At 43.6% G+C, this 19,281-nt stretch overlaps 1 protein-coding gene across 3 annotated transcripts in view; it reads left to right on the top strand.

Moving 5' to 3' along the window:
* Positions 1-19,281, top strand: part of FXR1 (FMR1 autosomal homolog 1) — a 68,006-nt gene that overhangs the window by 5,008 nt on the left and 43,717 nt on the right. For 2 of the 3 annotated variants that reach the window (XM_073359290.1, XM_073359288.1), the window contains exons 2-3: positions 6,587-6,639; positions 15,629-15,722. The exons of the other annotated variant lie outside the window; for it this stretch is intronic. In XM_073359290.1, coding sequence (XP_073215391.1) covers positions 6,587-6,639; positions 15,629-15,722 — 147 coding nt within the window. The remainder of the gene's footprint in view (positions 1-6,586; positions 6,640-15,628; positions 15,723-19,281) is intronic. 3 annotated transcript variants of the gene reach the window in all.

Genomic DNA, 19,281 nt, shown 5'->3' with positions numbered 1-19,281 from the left:
TGAATGAGACTGAACTCATTTCTAGAGTTTGTTCCTCCTACTTGTGGTTGAGATACATCTGGGAGGAAACTTGCACTACTGTCTGCTGTGCCTCTTTTGTGGATAAAGGCTCCCCTTCCTACCCTGGAATCATAGGAGGCTGGCATCTGTCCCCACCACTAAATTCACTTACATTTTTAAAAGCTGTAGAACTGCCATTCTGTATCAGAAGACTGATGTCATAAATTACTCATGATTCGCTTCAGGTGGGCCTAATCCTAAACCCATAAGCAAAGCCTCAGGTAAGGGAACTTCTGTTTTTTGGGAACACTTAACATCAGTTTGGAAGTATCACCTATGGGGCTCCGCGCAACCGGGCTGAATCAAACCTGCTCTCGGATGTAGGGAAGATTGACAGATATACACTCCTTGCACTCCTCACCATGTGAGTTTGTGGCCACACCTGAGCTATAGTAGAGCCTTTTCCTGCACCCCTTGATTTCCCCCAATACATCAGTAGCTCTTTTGTGGGGTTTGATACAGAGATCTCCATGGTGTGCGCAGACCCTTTATTTTGAAAAAAGAACAGGAGTACTTGTGGCACCTTAGAGACTAACCAATTTATTTGAGTATGAGCTTCCGTGGGCTTATGCTCAAATAAATTTGTTAGTCTCTAAGGTGCCACAAGTACTCCTGTTCTTTTTGTGGATACAGACTAACGTGGCTGCTACTCTGAAACCTTTATTTTGAGACTCTGGTTCCCAGTCTAGCACAGAAGAAACCTTGCTTGCGCACAAGCATCTCCTCTCTGTCCGTCCCTGTCCCCCCTGATATGTTGTGAGTGTATAAGATACCTCTGGGTTTGCCCTATATTGGATAGTCCTCTTGCTGAAGTTACTTAATTATCACCATTCACTTATTTAAAGCTCACCTGTTCGCCTTTTTCACCATATTGTTTTATTTGCTCCGTCCTATTGCTCCCTTTTTCTGTGACAGTTTCTTTTGTTTATTTCCAAAGTGGTGGTTTGGCATAATTATCTTCACAGTCACCAATGGTTAAATAAAAGTCATTGTGACAGAGTACTTTTCCCAGTTACTCTGAGAAAAAACATGTTAATTTTTTTCATTACCTATTAATTTAGGGAAAACTCTCACTTTCTGTCAAAACATCCAAAGTGGCTACTGTAAACGCAAAGCGATGGCTCATAGTAACAAAACAAATCTATTCATATATTCCAAGGCCAGCAAGGATCACTGTGATCATGTAGTCTGATCTCCTGTATAGCACAGACCATAGAACTTCCCTGAAATAATTCCTGTTTGAACTAGAGCATAGTTTCTAGAAAACCATCCAGTTCTGATTTTAAAATTGCCAGTGCTGCAGAATCCATCACAACCCTTGGTAAGTTGTTCCAGTGTTGTTCTTTTACTTACTGTTAAAATTGTGTACCTGATCTCCACTGTGAATTAGTCTGGCTTCAGTGTCTAACCATTGGACCTTGTTATAACTTTATCTGCTAGACTGAAGATCACATTGTCAAATATTTGTTTCCCATGTAGGTATTTATAGATTGTAATCAAGTTCACAAATTCTCCTTAAAGGTGTATTTCCAGTCCTTTAATCATTCTAATTTATTAAAGCATACATTACTACACTGGTGTAGAATTCCTCTGAAATCAAGGTTTAAGACCTGATTCTCCACTTCCTTGCATTTTTCAAACTAAGGTTACAACACATTACAGGAATTAATATCTCATGTTTAACTAAACAACTATGATGTAGACTACTGTTCTCTTTATTTGTTAGATTTATGAAATGTGTTAGTACTAATATTACCTCAGCACTTGGACAAATCTGTAAATTATATTTTAAAAATTACATATTGCCTCAGTGCCACCAAAAAACTTTCCATCTGCTCTAAAAATGTTACTTATTGAGGAACAGATGTGTCTTGCAGTGTTCTGTGAAGGTTGAAAAATTAATGCTCTTGCAGACCAAGGAGCTCTTTAGGGCAGTGACTGACTTTTTGTTATGTTTGTGTCTAGTGCCTAGCACAATGGAACCTTGGTCTATGTCTGTGGCTCCTAGATGTTACCACAATACAAATAATAAATGATAAAAGGGAGTTGTGGAGCTGAGGATTCCTCAGTGAGAATGTCTTGCTGCTAACTTCATTTAAATCAGAAGACTGCTACTTTAGGTGCTTCAGACAATTGCGTTTGCTGCAGATTCACACAAGGAAATAGGTGGTGTCAAAGATAGGTAAGGTACAAATTAGGACTTAATGGGTCAAAATGAGTCTTATATTTCATCTAGAATCAGATTTTGGAGCATAGCTGTATGAGAAGTCCCTCTTAACTTTGCAGTTTAACTATCTGCAGTTTCCCTGTGGTCTTAAGGCATAGATATATGTAGATTACAATGCAGTGTTCCAATTTAAGGTGACACATCCATGGATAACTATGGAAGTATTGATATTCTAAAGAAAAGGCCCTAGCCTTTTTGCCAAGTTCAGAAGATACACATGGATTTCAAGTCTGTGTAACGAATAGATTTAACCTGACAAATGGGCCCTCAATGTAATCTCTGTTTCTTCTGGTTGCTCGCAGCCCCCTATAATCATCTGTCTTTATCAGTAATATAAAGACTGGTTGCTTTCAAGATGGTTTGAATCAGAGCACTTAGAAAACTCTCAGGACTGGTCAAAAACTGGTCTGAATTTCTTTATCTTCAACTTTCAGCCATTGGATCATGTTATACCTTTCTTTGTTAGACTGAAGAGCCTATTATCAAATATTTGCTCCCCATGTAGATATTTATAAACTGTAATCAAATAATCCCTTAACCTTCTCTTTGTTAAGCTAAGTAGATTGAGCTCCTTGCATCTATCGCTATAAGACAGGTTTTCTAATCATTTATTCATTCTCATGGCTCTTATCTGAACCCTTTCCAATTTATCAATATCCTGTTTTAATTGTGGACACCAGCACTGGATGTAGTATTCCAGCCGTGATCACACAGTGCCGAATACAGAGGTGAAATATATCCTGTACTCTTACTCAGGATTCCCCTGTTTATGCATCTAGGGATCACATGAGCCCTTTTGGCCACAACGTCACACTCGGCGCTCTTGTGCAGCGATTAACCATGACCTCCAAATCTTTTCAGAGTCACTGCTTCACAAAGGAGTCCCCCATCCTAAAAGTATGGCCTACTTTCTTTGTTCCTAGATGTTCACATTTAACTGTATTAAAACACATATTGTGTGCTTGCACCTAGCTTACCAGGTGATCCAGATAGCTCTGTCAGCCTTTCCTGTTCATTGTCTACTACTCCCCTATTTTTTGTGTCATTTGCAAACTATTTTTTGTGTCATTTGCAAACTTTATCAGTGGTGATTTTATGTTCTCCTCTAAGTTATTGCTAAAAATGATCCTTGTGGAGCTGCACCTGCTCAGTGCTCACTTCCTGTTTATAGTTACATTTTGAGACCCGTTGGTTAGCCAGCTTTTAATCCATTTCATGTGTGCCATGTTAAGTTTATATTGTCGTTTTTTTTTTTTTTTTTAATTAAGATGTCATGTCATGTGGTACCAAGTCAAACACCTTACATAAATCAAAGTACATGCAATGGGGGTAGGGGAGAAACCTACATTCATACAGAGTTAAGGTTGCTTGGTGATGTGTTGTCTCCTTACAGAATGTTGAATTGAGCCAAGCTTATTCATACTTGTGAAAATCAGGAAATGCAGCAGTGCCTCAATAAACCCCATTAATATGCATACCTTTACTCTGCCAACCCCGGAGTTGCTGAAATGTACAAACCATTTCCCTCTGTTTACAGCCCATTCACTGTCACCCCCAGGCTTCCATCTACAACATGTTAAAGCACAAAAAGGGCATGGGGGTGGGGGAGGTTGCCCAGAGCACTTTCCCTCTATCCTCTTTGACCAATACCCCAATATTGCACATACCATGATGGCTCTTGGCAGTATAAGATTCAAGTGGTTACAGAATGGCCCTGACCACTGAGCCGCTGTTTCTTGTGTACAGTGGCCTTGGGAGCAGGTGGTAGCTCGTCCTCAGCCATTGGGGTCTGCTCTCGCCTCCTTTTGCCAGTACTGCATACTGGTTCTTTGTCCTGAATGGGAGGGTGGAAACTCATCTCTGAAAAGCAGTGAGGTGTCAGAGCTTGTCGTGTTTCTATGCCTTACAGCACACGTTTTTCGGTCAGTCGTGAACTCTGCAGTTTCCCAATTGATGTTTTTCGAATACTTATTAATAGTTTTTATATTGTCACTATAGCAATTCAAATGCTCTGCCAAAGCAGAGAAAACTGTAACAGCTCCTGGACACAAGTCTCTGATGACCAAATCTGGTCTCATAGATTGGATGAGGTGTACACCTGGAATAAGGCATAGATCGTTCTGACTGAGTGACTCACCACTAGAATTTTCACTAGATCACAACGTCTTAAATAACTGGTTAGACGTTGCAGAGTGTGCAAAACGTGATGCCATTGCAGGTCACTTCACTCCAGCCAAATCAGCCTGTAGTCAGCAATCCCCATGTCATGGTGCACTCGAGTGGTCAGCAACCTATGGCATGCGTGCCAAGGACGGCATGCTTGCCGATTTTTAATGGCACGCTGCTGCCTGCCCGGTCCTAGCCTCCAGCCCCGCTCAGCTCGCTGCCAAACCCAGGCTGGCAGCAGCGTGCCATTAAAAATCCTGCCCGCCCCAGCTCACTCTTCTCTGCCTGCGGGGGCAGGGTGAAGAAGCTTGGTCCTGCCGGTGGCTGCTGCAGGGCAGGCAAGCTCCCCCCAACCCCGCCTCTTCCCCCAGCGTGCTGGGTTCCTGCCTCTCCGCCTCTCCATCCCTGCCGCCGATCAGCTGATGGCCCTTGTGCGGGAGGGGGAGAAGCAGAGCCGCAGCACACTTGCTGCTCTGGGGAGGAGGCGGAGAAGCCGTGGGGACGGGGCCTTGGGGAAGGGGGGTGGAATCAGGGCATATCCCCTCCAGCTCCGTGCCATGAGCTGCTCTGGGCAGGGGGCTGGAAGCACCCCCATGACCCTAGCCCACACCCCCAGCCCTCTGCCCTGACCCCTGCATCCCCCCCACAGCCCCTCCAGGCCCCTGCACCCCTCTCGCCCACACCCCCAGCCCTCAGCCTTGACCCCCACACCCCTCAGCCCCCTGCCGTGACCCCCCGCACCCCCCCACACACTCCCAGCCCTCTGCCCTGACCCCCCACATGACCCCAGCCCTGACTCCAGCACCCTGCACACCCGATACCCTGACTCATACACCCCCCTCACATGCCCCCAGCCCTCTGCCCTGACTCCTGCATACTGTTTACCAATTTTAAACATTGGCACAACTTTAGCTTTCTTCGTGTCTTCTGGAACGTCCCCTGTGTACCAAGACTTATTGAAAATCTACATTAATGATCCAGCAACCTCTTTTAAAACACTTAGAATCATAGAAATATAGGACTGGAAGGGACACTGAGAGATCATGAAGTCCAGCCCCCTGTACTATGGCAGGACTAAGTTAACCTAGACCATCCCTGACACGTGTTTGTCCATCCACTTCTTAAAAACCTCCAGTGATGGGGATTCCACAAACTCTCTTGGAATAGCTTAACTATACTTATAGTTAGTTTTTCCTAGTATCTAACCTGAATCTGTGTTACTGCAGGTTAAGCCCTTTACTTCTTGTCCTACCTTCAGTGGATGTGGGAAACGATTGATCGCCATCCTTTTTATAACAGCCCTTAACATATTTGAAGATTGTTGTCAGGTTCCCCCATAGTCGCCTTTTCTCTAGACTAAACATATATATAATTTTGTTTTTTTAAACCTGTCCTTGTAGGTCAGATTGTTGCTCTCCTCTGGACTCTTTCAAATTTGTTCACATCTTTCCTAAAGTGTGGTGCCCAGAACTGGACACAGTCCTCCAGCTGAGGCCTCACCAGTGCTGAATACGGCAGGACAACTAGAGCCAATGTCTTACATACAATACTCCTGTTAATACACCGCAGAATGATATTAATCTTTTTTTGCAGCTGCATCGTATTGTTGACTCATATCCAGTTTGTGATCCACTGTAACTCCCAGAACCTTTTCAGCAGTACTACCCCCTACACAGTTTTCTCCCATTTTACAGTTGTGCATTTGATTTTTCCTTCCTAAGTGAAGTACTTTTCACTTGTCTTCGTTGAATTTCATCTTGTTGAATTCAGACCAATTCTCTAGTTTGTTGGTGTTCTTTGAATTCTGATCCTCCCTTCCAAAGTGCTTGGTGTCATCTGCAAATTTTATAAGCATACTCTCCAATCCATTATTTAAGTCATTAATGAAAATATTGAATTGTACCAGACCCAGGACAGACTCCTTCGGGATCCCACTAAATATGCCCTTCCAGTTTGATAGTGAACCATTAACTACTCTTTGAATGCGGTAGTTCAACCAGTTATGCACCCACCTTATAGTAGTTTCATCAGGACCACATTTCTCTAGTTTGCTTATGAGAATGTTGTGTAGAACTGTGTCAAAAGCCAAACTAAAATAAAGATATCACATCTACTGCTTTCTTCTTATTGCAGGGATTTATCAAAGATGTCCATGAGGATTCACTCACAGTTGTATTTGAAAACAAGTAAGTATTCTGTAGGAAAACAACCCCATGGTTTAAAAAACTGTATTGATTTTATTCTTCCCTTCACCATTGAGATTGTGAGTAATTGGCTTATACTGGAAAGATCAATTTCTAGAATACCTGATATTTAAGGCTCCTTCTACAGTTATTAGCGTAGTCTCAGATTTTCCCCTTAGTTTAACTGCCTTCCCAACACTAGAAGATTTAGTATACCAAGTTCATTCTGATAATTAACTTTTACTTTCTTGGGACTCTTACCGGGGTTATCTTTAGGAAGGCTTCATTTTCCCTATATGACTTAGCTACTCCCTGACATTTTAGCAGTATTTTTGTCACCCAGAACCCATGTGTTCATCTTTCAGCTGGTTCAACTACAGTTTCCATGTACAGATTGGAGATTTTTGAAGTGTATTAGTACCATATTGTACGTTCATATTGTAAATTTTGAAAGGATTTTATATATTACTGCTTCGAGTATTTGCCTGGGTTGATCCCTGCTTCAGGTGCATCTGTGCCTCTTGCATGCAGAATTGGAATCTTTTTACAGCAGTGTCTGTTGGGACCATGCCTGTGCCTTGCATAGCCTTGTTCCTTCCTCGTGCCACCTAAGGGCACAACCATCCCTCAGTTTCCTCTTACCATCTCTGAAAGTAGGACAGAGCCAGTGATGGGATAAGAGGAAAGGTCATCTCATGGATCAGCAACTGGTTAAAATACTTCTAACAAAGGGTAGGAATACACAGTCCGTTTTCCCAGTGAAGAGAGGTAAATAGCAGGGTCCCCAGGGATCTGTACTGGACCGATGTTGTTCAACTTATTTAAAATAGTCTGGAAAAAGTGGTAAATAGTGAGGTGGCAAAATTTGCAGATGGTACAAAATTACTGAAGATAGTGAAAATCCAAAGGAGACTGCAAAGAATTACAACGGGATCTCACAAAATTGGGTGGGCAACAAAATGGAATATGAAATTATGTTGATCAATGCAAAGTAATGCACATTGGAAAACATAATCCCAAGTACACATTCAAAATGATGGGGTGTGAATTAGCTGTTACCAGTCAAGAAAGAGATCTTGGAGTCATTGTGGATAGTTTCCTGAAAACATCTGCTCAGTATGTAGCATCAGTCAAAAAAGCTAACAGAATGTTAGGAACCATTAGGAAAGGATTAGATAATAAGACAGAAAATATCATAATGACATTATATAAAGCCATAGTATGCCCATACCTTGAATGTTGTGTGCAGTTCTGGTTGCCTCATCTCAAAAAATATTTATTAGATTTGGAAAAGGTACAGAGAAGGGCAACAAAAATGATTAGGAGTATATAACAGCTTCAATATGATGAGATATTAAAAATACAGGGACTGTTCAGCTTGGAAAAGAGATGATGAGGTGGGGGAAGGTACGATAGAAGTTTATAAAATCATGACTAGTGTGGAGAAAGTGAATAAGGAAATGTTGTTATCCTCTTTGCATTACACAAGGACCAAGGGTCACTTATAGTTTCATTGATGGACAACAGATTTAAAACCAACATAAGGAAGTAGTTCTTCAAACAATACGCAGTCAATCTGTGGACCTCGTTGCCCGGGGATGTTGTGAAGGCTAAAAGTACAACAGTGTTCAAAAAAGAAATAGATAAGTTCAGGGGGGATAGGTCCATCAATGGGTATTCGCTACGATGGTCAGGAATACAACCCCGTGCTCTGGGTGTCCCTAAGCCTCTGACTGCCAGATGCTGGGACTGGACAAAAGGATCGATCACTTGATAATTACCCTGTTCTTTTAATTCCCTTGGAAGCATTTGACATTGATCATGTCACAAGACAGGATACTAGGCTAGATGAACCATTTGTCTGACCCACTGTGGCCATTCTTATGTTCTTATGTCTCTCACTTCCTTGTAGAATTTCCTTAGTTTAGCTTAGGTCAGTCAGAATTGATTCCGTACTAAAATTTTCTCCTCTTGTTGTTTTATTTCCAAAAATCTGTTTCTTTATGAATTCTGTTTAGTGCCTCTTTCCACTGCTGCCTGTAATGACAGATCCAAAGTCATCAGGCTTTAAGCTCTGCCCATCTTCTGACTGTGTGATTCCCCTCACAGATGGCCACAGCTGCTGTCTGTCCTGCCTTGTACTTGGTTGTTGCTCAGTCTGGTGATTGTTTTCCAAAAGGATAAGAAAATCTAGGGGTATCTGTCTGAAATCTTCTAGAGCTATCATTGAAGAGCACCTCAGATCCTGAAGATCAAAGTTAGAGCTCCAGGACAGGACTGTCCACAAAGACCCACCCAGTCTATCAGTGCTCCTTTCACCAGGGAAATGACATCCAAGATTGGTACCAGTAAGGGATTGGCAAGAGCCTCTGCTTCCAAAATCTACCTCTGCATCAACAGCATTCCTAGTTCTAACATCTTCCCAAAGATCAGCACCAATTGAGGAGATGTTTTCTTCCTCTTCCAAGCATACCATTTCTGCACCTTCCAGATGGAAACCTTCACCTCCTCTCTCCCCTGGATCTGAAGATGGTTCATCCCTCCAAACCAGAGACATGAATTTCAGCGTGCTGACTTGCCCATTGTAAGCCTAATCAACTATGTACTACCTTGGTTGTGTTGGGCATACTAGGGCTTCTGTCTAGAATCTTTGGACCAGATGTCTCACATAAACACAGACTTTGTTTTTCTGCAACACTGACTTCAAGACCATTTATACAAGCCATACCTGCTGCCATCCTGGATGGAGACAAAGAAGAACAAGAGGAAAAAATAGGTCTGGAACAACTGAACCAATGTTCTGCAGCCTCTCCCAAAGACCAGTCATCTATGTCCCCGATGAGAAGATCTCCGTGCCAATTCCAGCACCTGATGACCTTCAGGCCTTTCAGGAATTACTCTCGGCTAGTATGTAAGAAACTGAGGCATCAGTAATCAGAGAAGAGGCCTGTTAGATATTCAATATTTTGTACTCCTTTCTCTTGGCAGCATAGCATTGCCCATAAATGAGGGCCTCCTAGAGCCAGTTACAGTTCTATGGTAGGCCACTGCTACCATTGCCCTTACAGAAAATGGAGGAGCAAAAACAATACAAGGTGCCATAAAGAGGCTTCTAACAATTTTATAGTCTTCGAATACCAGGGATACTAGTAGTCTCTGCAGCCTGAGAGAAAGCTAGGTAACTGAGCCCAGTGAGAGTGACTCTCAAGGATAAGGATTTCAAAAGGCTTGATTTCTTGGAGAGGAAAGCGTTTTCTCTTTTCTTCCTTACATATAGTTACATATAGTGAATTGCAGAGTGTCATTTGCAGAGTATGAAGTCCTGACATGTTACAAGGTATCTTCCTTTCTTCTTAGAGTGCTGTCCTTGTGGGTGCTCAACTTCAGGTGTCAATGCGTCCTGGAACCATCAATCGGCGATTTATGGTAGCAGTGGCTGCGCGTGTCGTGTGTGCGCAGGAGGTGTCTTGCGATGCCATTGGTGTTGCATCTAGTGCGCGCACGACCCGAGCGCTCCAGGTCCTTCTCAACCGTCCTCGGCTGAAGACGGAGCTCAGGGGCAGTGTTTGTTACTCTTGCCAAACCTTTTAGAAGATAGCAGTTTATATGGTTAGTTAGTCTTTTGTAAGTTATAGTTAGTGTTAGTTAGTCTTAGTGATAGATTTAAGAGAAAAAAAAAGTTTACTTTCCCAACTTACCTCCCCGCACGGGGGTCGGTTAACTATCAGAGATGCCTGGCTCCCCAGGCTTTAAGTGATGCGGTCCTTGTCACGTACCAGTACCCATTTCAGATGGATACTCTTTGTGTGCCCAATGTCTTGGGGAGATGCATGTCCCGCAAAAATTCGGCTGCTGCAGTAATCTGAAAGTGAGAGCTCGGCATGACCGAGATGTCCCCTTAAAAATGATACTGATGGAGAAATCTCTCCAACCAGAGCCAGATCAACAGACCTCCTCTCTGCAGGGATAGGAGACATGCCTTTCTCTAAAAGATGAAGGAAGAGGGCACAGACATCTCCGGCTATTTTTCCGCGTTGCTCTCTGTGGTCTCCTGCCAAGTCGGTAGCCCCAATGCCAACACATGCTTGGATGACCTCCAGCACCGCTGAGTCCCCAGCAAAGGAGACTGGGTTGAGGCACAGACAGCAACATGCCTCCTCCATCGCACCAAATTCACCCGTAATGGACCTGGTGCCAAGTGTCTCCTCAGGCACCATGCCTCCACTCCTGGCTCTGACATTGCAGTCAGCACTGGCTGAAAAAACCAAGTTGGCACTGACCGCGCCAGCTAAATCAACACTACATCTGAGGGCACTGACGAGAGCGCCCCAATTGGCACTGATGGCACCAACATCAGAACTGCCACAGAATTTACTGCAACAAAGAGACTTGGCTGTATCATCGGCACTGCAGTCCCCACTGCTCAGTACTGAGGGCTCTCCTGTAAGTTATGGAAGAGATCCCCATACTTCTCATGGCATGGTACACTGATCCAGTAATGACGATAATGTGCAGGAACCATGCACTTTCTTGCCGCACCACTCATCACCAAAAGACCCACGACCAACCTGAAGCCAAATGGGTCCTAAATACCCTCATAACCAGCTTTTTTACGGGCCACCATGGATGTATCGACCCATGGCCTTCCCAAAGCAATGGGCACGTTGGGAACCCTGGACAACTTTCCGGGACCTCCAATCCAGGCCACCCACGGCTCATAGAGGTGAGCTGAGGTCTAATCTCACGTCTCCCACCCTGCAGCCAACGGAGGCTCAGAATGTTGGGGACAACACAGAAACAGCCACTGATCAGGAAGCAACATCTCCTGCTCACAATTCTTTCTTCTCCCCAGATGAGGCAATCATGCCACCGCCACCTTCCTCAGTGGATGACTTCAAACAGTTTCAGGAACAGTTTAAGCGGATTGCTCAAAGCCAGGACATCCCGTTGGAGGAAGTGCAGACAAACCAACACAAGCTGGTACAAATTTTACAACTTGCATCTACTTCCAGAATCGCTCTGCCCATCAATGATGTGATCTTAGAACGAGCAGAGACAGTCAGTCAGAGACTGGGCTCAATTCCGCTGATGAGCAAAAGGGCGGATAGAAAGTAATATGTCCCCACCAAAGGGGTGGACTTCCTCTTCTTGCACCCGCCCTCTAACTCCTCGGTGATTGATGCCACTAATCAGTGAACAACAACAGTTTAGATTAACCCCACAAGATAAAGAACACAAGAGGCTCGACCTCTTTTTGGATGAAAAATTTACTCCTCTGCAACATTACAATTCCGAGTTGCAAACTATTCAGCCTCGCTGGCTAAATATGATAATTATGGGAAACTCAGCTCGTTCACAGCAGAGCTCCCCAAGGAGAAACAATCACAATTCCAGGTCATTGTAAACAAGAGTCAACTCACAGCTAAAGCAGCTCTCCAAGCTTCTTTGCACGTCGTGGACATGGCAACCAGAACCATGGCTATGGCCGTGGTTATGTGACAGACATCCTGGTTACAATCCTGTGGCATACCTAGAGAGCTCCAAACCAAGTTCAAGGATCTACCTTTCGACCAAGAGAAGCTCTTTTAGAAGAAGAAAGCTGAAGTGCTCCACGCAATGAAGGATTCTCAAGCCACCCTTCACACTTTGGGGAACTACACTCCATCTGCAAAGGAACAGGGATTCCTCTTCCAACCAAAAGCAATAACAGTGACAGTACGAGAACCAAAGGCATCACCAACGGTCACAGCGACGGAGAGCACCTCAAGCTCAACCATTGACTTCTCAATCGGCTCTGCCCAAGCCACGATTTTGAAGTTTTTGTTGAGGGTCTGGATGACCTCCCTCATCAGGCAGTGCTTTCACCCGATCCGTCCTCATCCTTTGGGCATGGTCTTTGCCCATTCTACCGCATCTGGGTGCCAATAATAATGGACCAATGGGTGTTAGAGATTGTACAATAGGGATGTACCCTCCCCTTTAACTCCCAACCACCTACCCTACCTCTATCCCTCTGCAGGGACCCTTCTCATTAGCATTTGTTATGACAAGAAGTTGATCATCTTCTACAACTAGGTGCCATGGAATGAGTATTTTTGCAATACATGGGGAAGGGTTCTACTACTTGAGCCAGAAGAAGAATGGGGAATGGAGACCTATCTCGAATCTCCAGAAACTCAACAAATTCGTACACGCTCAAAAGTTCAAAATTGTGACACTGGGCATGATACTTCCAGCGCTGCAAAAGGGGGACTGGTTTTCAGCCCTTGACCTCCAAGATGCTTATTTTCATGTTGTTATACACCCTGCTCACAGGAAATTCCTGCGTTTCACAGTAGGACACTCATTTCCAGAACAGAGTACTAACTTTCGGCCTATCCACCACACCAAGAGTTTTCTCCAAAACCCTAGGTGTATTAGTGGCACATCTGCGCAAACAGGGAATAACGATTTTCCCTTACCTGGAAGATTACCTTCTCGAAGGCCCAGCTCAACAAGATGCACTGGACTCAGTCCAGATGATGATCACACTATTCAGGGATCTTGGACTACAGATGAACAAACGAAAATCCATTCTAGTCTCTGTCCAACAACTGGACTTCATTGGGGCACATCTTGATACTACAGAAGCCAAAGCATCCCTGCCCCTGAACAGATTCACAACTCTGACAAACCTTATCTCAGAGGTGAGATTCAGTCCCCAAATACTGGCTCGTACTGTCCTGCAACTGCTAGGACACATGGCAGTCACAACATTTGTGGTACGACATGCAAGATTACATATGCGCTGCATTCAGGGCTGGCTGAGCTCGGTATACATACTCAAGCACAGCCTGCACAAACGACTTCCAATACCACCCAGTGTCCTGGACTATCTGCACTGGTGGACAAGACCAGAAAATGTATACATGGGCATCCCGTTCCAACAGGAGCCCCCTTCAATAGTAATCATGACGCCTTGCTCATATGCACCTGCGCACAGTTCAAGGCAAATGATCTCCTGTGGAGACTGTTACATATCAATCTACTAGAATTGCGCCTAGTCCACAGTGCCTGTATACTGCACAGTGCCTACTGCACATAAAGAACGAATCCATTTGCATCATGACTGACAACTTTGCCTGCGTGTTTTGCCGCAGGTCAATTGACAAGGGGCTCTCAATCTCACTTGCTGTGCACCGAAGTCATGAAACTGTGGAACCGGTACATACACCACAAAATAAACATTTCAGCCTCCTACCTTCCCAGCTGTCAGAATGCAACGGCAGACATGCTAAGTAGGTACTTTTCTCAAGACCATGAATGGGAAATGAATAGGAGAGTTTTGCTCTCCATTTTCCACCAGTGGGGCACTCCCCTCATTGACTTGTTCACATCCCCAGTGAAGAGCAAATGCTCAATGTTCTGCTTGAGAGTGGGGATGGGACACTGGTCAATGGGGGATGCCTTTCTCATCACATGATATGCACACCTCATGTATGCTTTCCCACCGATTCCAGTGATATCGCGCGTGATACGCAAGATATGAACAGACAAGGCCAAGGTTTTCCTCATAGTCCCAATATGGCCCAGACAAGCATGGTACAACCTTACCTGATGAGCATGGCGATATGCACTTCTCAAGCTCTCCATGGTTGTCTGGACATGCTGTCTCAGAACAACGGTCACACTCTTCACCCGAATCCGGAGAAACTCCACCTACAAGCGTGGCTCCTACATGGTTCCATCATGGCAAACTAGCCTGCTTGGAAGAAGTTAAACAGGTGTTACTAAACAGCAGGAAAGTGGCCACACACAACACTTACCTTCAAAAATGGAAACTATTCTCCTCCTGGTGTCAAGAAAAATACTCAACAGCCTTCACAGCACTGCTACCATTCATGTTGGAATACCTACTGGAGCTGAAATGCTTAATCAAAGTCCATCTTGCGGCCATTACTGCATTCCATCATGAGATTGATGGGAATTTGATCTTCGCGCTCCCAATTACTAAACGCTTCCTCACAGGACTCCAGAACATTTACTCAGAAGTTCGCTTGCCTACCCCGGCCTGGGACCCCAATCTGGTGTTAAAATGCCTCACCAGACTGCCATTTGAACCCTTAGCCACCTGTTCCCTGCTGCATTTATCCGTGAAAGTGGCCTTTCTGGTCACCATTACTTCCGCCATACAGGTGAATGAGAGCGGGGCACTCATGGCCGATCCTCCTTCCACAGTATTCTTCAAAGATAAGGTCACGCTGTGCTTGCACCCAAAATTTCTACTGAAGGTAACATCATCCTTTCATATGAACCAGCCAATCCATCTTCTTGTGTTCTATCCCAAGCCTCATGAGACTCCAGCAGAGACCATCTTACACACATTGGACATCAGGTATTTTACCCGGAAAGGACCGGTTCCTGGAACTGTTTGAGCAGCATCAGCTTTTGATGTAACAGCCTTTTAAATATAATATCCTGAATTTTAAAAAATCATAAGGCTTTTTCTGCTCCTCTGATGTTTGTAAGAAGTTTTTCAGCAAGGGAAAAACTGACTTGACTACATGTGGGAAGAGTGATTATATGCAAAGTGATATAAAATGCACAAAAGTAAACAGAAAAAAAATGAAGAAATATTTTTCTCTAATTCCTCCTGTGTTGTATTTACTATAGTTACATATAAAAGTTTCATACAGAACTATTTTTTTCCAAGTAGATTGTCAATTCAGATAGTAATTTTATTTCTAAAATTCTTAGAAATTAAACTTTCGTTGATTGTTCCTGCTCCAAAGAGTTTATAATCTTTTGTTCTGTGTTTATATACTGCCTACCACAGTGGAATCCTGGTTCATGGTGAGGGCTTGTAGGCACTGCCAATTAATAAGAAATACAGAACTGAATTTTAAACAGTGAACATATTTTAAGAATGAATTGTGTCAATGAATATTTTTAAGGCTTGCCAGACCAGAATTAGTTCTTGAAATAATCAATGGAATATCTGTTCAACTTTCAGTTGGCAACCAGAGCGCCAGGTTCCTTTTAACGAAGTCAGATTACCACCTCCACCTGATATCAAGAAAGAAATAGGAGAAGGAGATGAAGTGGAGGTGAGTTGATTTGTCATGTTTCCTTCCGAGCTTGCCCTCCTGTGGAAGTGACTGTTCAGACAGGATAATGTTAATACTGATTATAGTCACAAGAAAAAGTAGAGTTAAGCTTTAAAAGTGAACATCTAATATACGTAGTGTCTGTCACTAGTAATGGTTGTACTTTTTGAAAGATAGAATGGTTGAGTAGATGGAATATGGTTATTACGAACTAGAAGTTACAATATAGAAGAAATTGGTTGAAAAGATTTTTTTAAACTGAAAATAATTATAGGAAATAAACCTTTTTCATTAAAAATTTTAATGGAGCTTTTCACGTTTTCTCAAAGACTGCTGACAATCAAAAATGATGATCCCACAATCCCCATAAAAATTCAATAAAACAGAAATTTCCTACTGAAAATTTCCATTTAATTAAAAAGCCATTTTTGGTCAAAAAGAACCAGCTGTGTTAGGAACTTGATTTCTGATCCTGACTGCACCTCTGACTTGCCCTTAGGTTTGAACCTGTGCCTATTGAGGTTGATAACAAAATTCCAATTGAATTCAGTGGTATAGGATCAGGTCCTTAACCCTCTGTTTCCTCACCTGTAAAAAGTGCGTACTGTTTACTAGTTCACTTAGGTAGTATTGAGGTTAATGTGTGTGTTTTGAAAATCTGAAACTGTATATTAGTGCTTTATATGACTATATTGTGCTTGATTAGCTCACATAGTTAAAAATTGAATTCCAGCTTCCATTCTAATTCTGCTTTTTCAGTTGGTTATGACCTCAAATAAATTATTTTGGAGCTGAATTTTTCCATGTTTTATCTCAGCCAAGGGGTGATTTTGTTTTTTGAAAGTTTGAACAACCCCAGCTCATCTGTGCTTGAGTTATGTAAATATGGGAGAAGAAAAAAGTTTTCCCATAAGTTTGAATCTGAAATTTTGCACTTGGATGACTGAACTCATTTATGGTAGATTCAAGGATAAAGCCAAGTTTGAAGGAAGCTCGTGTTGAGTAAATTTAAAGTTAAGAACATTTGAAATTGGTTGATGACTTTTGTTTGTGTGTTTTATAGTTTGATTTTTTTTTTTAAATGTTCATGGAGTCTGCGTGTTGTGAGGTGTGACAAAAAACCCACCACACACACACTCTCTCCCAAATCTCCCCCTCCCCCCCCGGACTTTCACTCTGCTGTAGTAGTTTCCACACAGTGATCTAGTGCACAACAAGCTTGTGTGCTGTAGATTCACACACTGTGTTGCTGCACAGTAATTCGCTGTGTAAACAAGCTTTGTGCATCCTAGAAAGTTGTGAAAATGTTTCAAATTCAAGTTAATTTTATAATGTTTTATTTTGCTCTTTGAATAAATATGTAAAATATTTACGAGAGAAAATGTACTGTGAAACGTGATTGTTTGTCCAAGTTAGGGTTCCTTTTTTTAAAGTTGTCTTTGTATTAAACATATTTGACTAAGGTTCTCTTCTTTGAGTAGATCCAGCCTTGTGTTCCACTTAGGGAGGGGTGTGTGTGTGTGTGTGCGCGCGCCCAGTGCACCAGAGCCAGAGTATTTTGCCTATCAGTACCCGTAGGAGGCAACACTTGTGCCTCCTGCTCATAGCCCCTACCCTGGCTAAATGAGGCAGCACTGCCTTGACGACTCCCTCTCCTCCCCCTCCCCACACTCCAGTTCCTTCTTACTGCCAGTAGCTGGAGTTGGAGCTCTGTGTGGTTCTTAACCTCACAATCTCTATATTCCTTAGTGACTTTTTTCTAGTTGTATATAATTAATTAGTACTCTTAGTATGGTGTTAATTAGATTTAGTGTTAGTTAACTTTCATTTAAATATTCCCCTGGTGATATCCTCATCAGAGTTTAAACTTTGCCCATTATGTGGGGGAGCGATCCCCGGCAATTGATCCTCACACATGGTGCTTTCTGTGCTTAGGCTAAGCCACACGAATGGTGTTTGATTTGCAAATTGTTCACAAAATGGACTCAGGTGGATCTTTGTGTAAAGCAGCCTACTTGGACACGCCACGCGGCCTGCTTCAGCACCGAGATTTAAATCGGATCGGAGGTTGCCCTCGGCTTCCAAGAGTGTTATCATTCCATGCTCTGGATTCAGCACCTCTCTGAAGAGACACAGGAGTCGCTCCCTGTTGAGCGCACTGATAAAAAGGTTATATAAGACTGATCGAGGCCTCTCTAGTTCGCATGGGGACTCATCTGTCTCCTGCAGAAGGAGCGCAGACTACCACGGTGTGAATGCTGGTGTATGGGATGGAGTGGGTCCCATTAACCACTCTCCAGTACCACACAGGGAGGTCAGAGATCTGTACTGTTGACTCCAGTTCCTCTCAGAGAGTTGCTCTCCCTATTAATGATGTGCTCCTAGAGCCTGCTACGGTTATCTGGAGCATGCCGGCTTCACAGCGTTTGGAGAAACGCTGTTTTGTTTCAGTGCAGGGATTTGAGGTTTTTATACGCAGCTGGCCCCAAATTCCCTGGTTGTAAACACAGTGAATGATAGAGCCTGGCAAGGCAGATTTAAGTCCACTTCCAAGGTTAAGCATGTTAAACAGATGGACCTGATGGATAGGAATATTTACACCTCCTCTTCCTTGCATATGTGGATTGCTAACCAGTAGGCATTGCTGTTGAAATACGACTTTGTGAACTGGATGGCTATGTCTAAAGTTTGCAGACCAGCTGACCGAAGCTTCCAGGGAAGTATTCTGGGCATCTATCGCCGAAAGCTGCTGGGTGGCTGAGACTTAATTGCAGTCTGCACTGGACGTCATGGATAGTTGGGCCAGAGTGATGGCCTCGATAGTGACCATGAGAAGTGTGTCCTGGATGCAGAATATGGCGCTTGGTCCTGATGTGCAGCGGACTATAGAGGATTTGCACTTTGATGGCCGAGTGCTTTTTTTTGGACAAGATGGATGAACTCTTAACTCCTTCAAGGACCGTAGAACTATCTTAGGCTCTTGGGGGTGTACACATTGGCAGTGCAGAGACCACCACTGTGGTGATCAACAGCAGCATCATAGGCAGTGCACATTTGGGCAGCTTTCCCTCCCCTGAGATAACAGGACTATCCCAGAAAGGGGCATAGGTTCCAGAGGAGGAGGCGTTCAAGCCTGGGGTTGGCCAATAGACATGCTTTCCCCAGGTGCCCCCCTAGCATCCATTTTGACTCCAGAACAGTGATCTAGTCATTGCACCTTTCCCCCCGTCCCCTCTGTTTGGGGACGGGCTGGCTCACTTTCATAATGCTTGGGGCTCAATCATCACTGACAGCTGGGTCCTAAGCACCGTCAGATTGGGCTATGCCACATGGTTCATTTCAGTCCCTTTTCAGGGCCCCCTCTCACGAGATACTATTCCTTAAGTAGGTCCTCTTTCTCCTGGCTCTTTTGCTTGACTGTCTGGGTCTCATCCTAAGTAATGGGAAGTGAACTTTACTTCACACTCAGAAAATCAAGTTCATTGTGGCCCTAAAAGACTATGTGTTCAAGAGCATTTTTGCCCACCAACCGTTTTAAGGCAATTCGCCACCTTTGCCT

Source organism: Lepidochelys kempii, chromosome 9, assembly GCF_965140265.1.
Source record: "Lepidochelys kempii isolate rLepKem1 chromosome 9, rLepKem1.hap2, whole genome shotgun sequence".
Classification (NCBI taxonomy): Eukaryota; Metazoa; Chordata; order Testudines; family Cheloniidae; genus Lepidochelys; species Lepidochelys kempii.
This window is presented reverse-complemented; position numbering and strand designations above follow the sequence as displayed.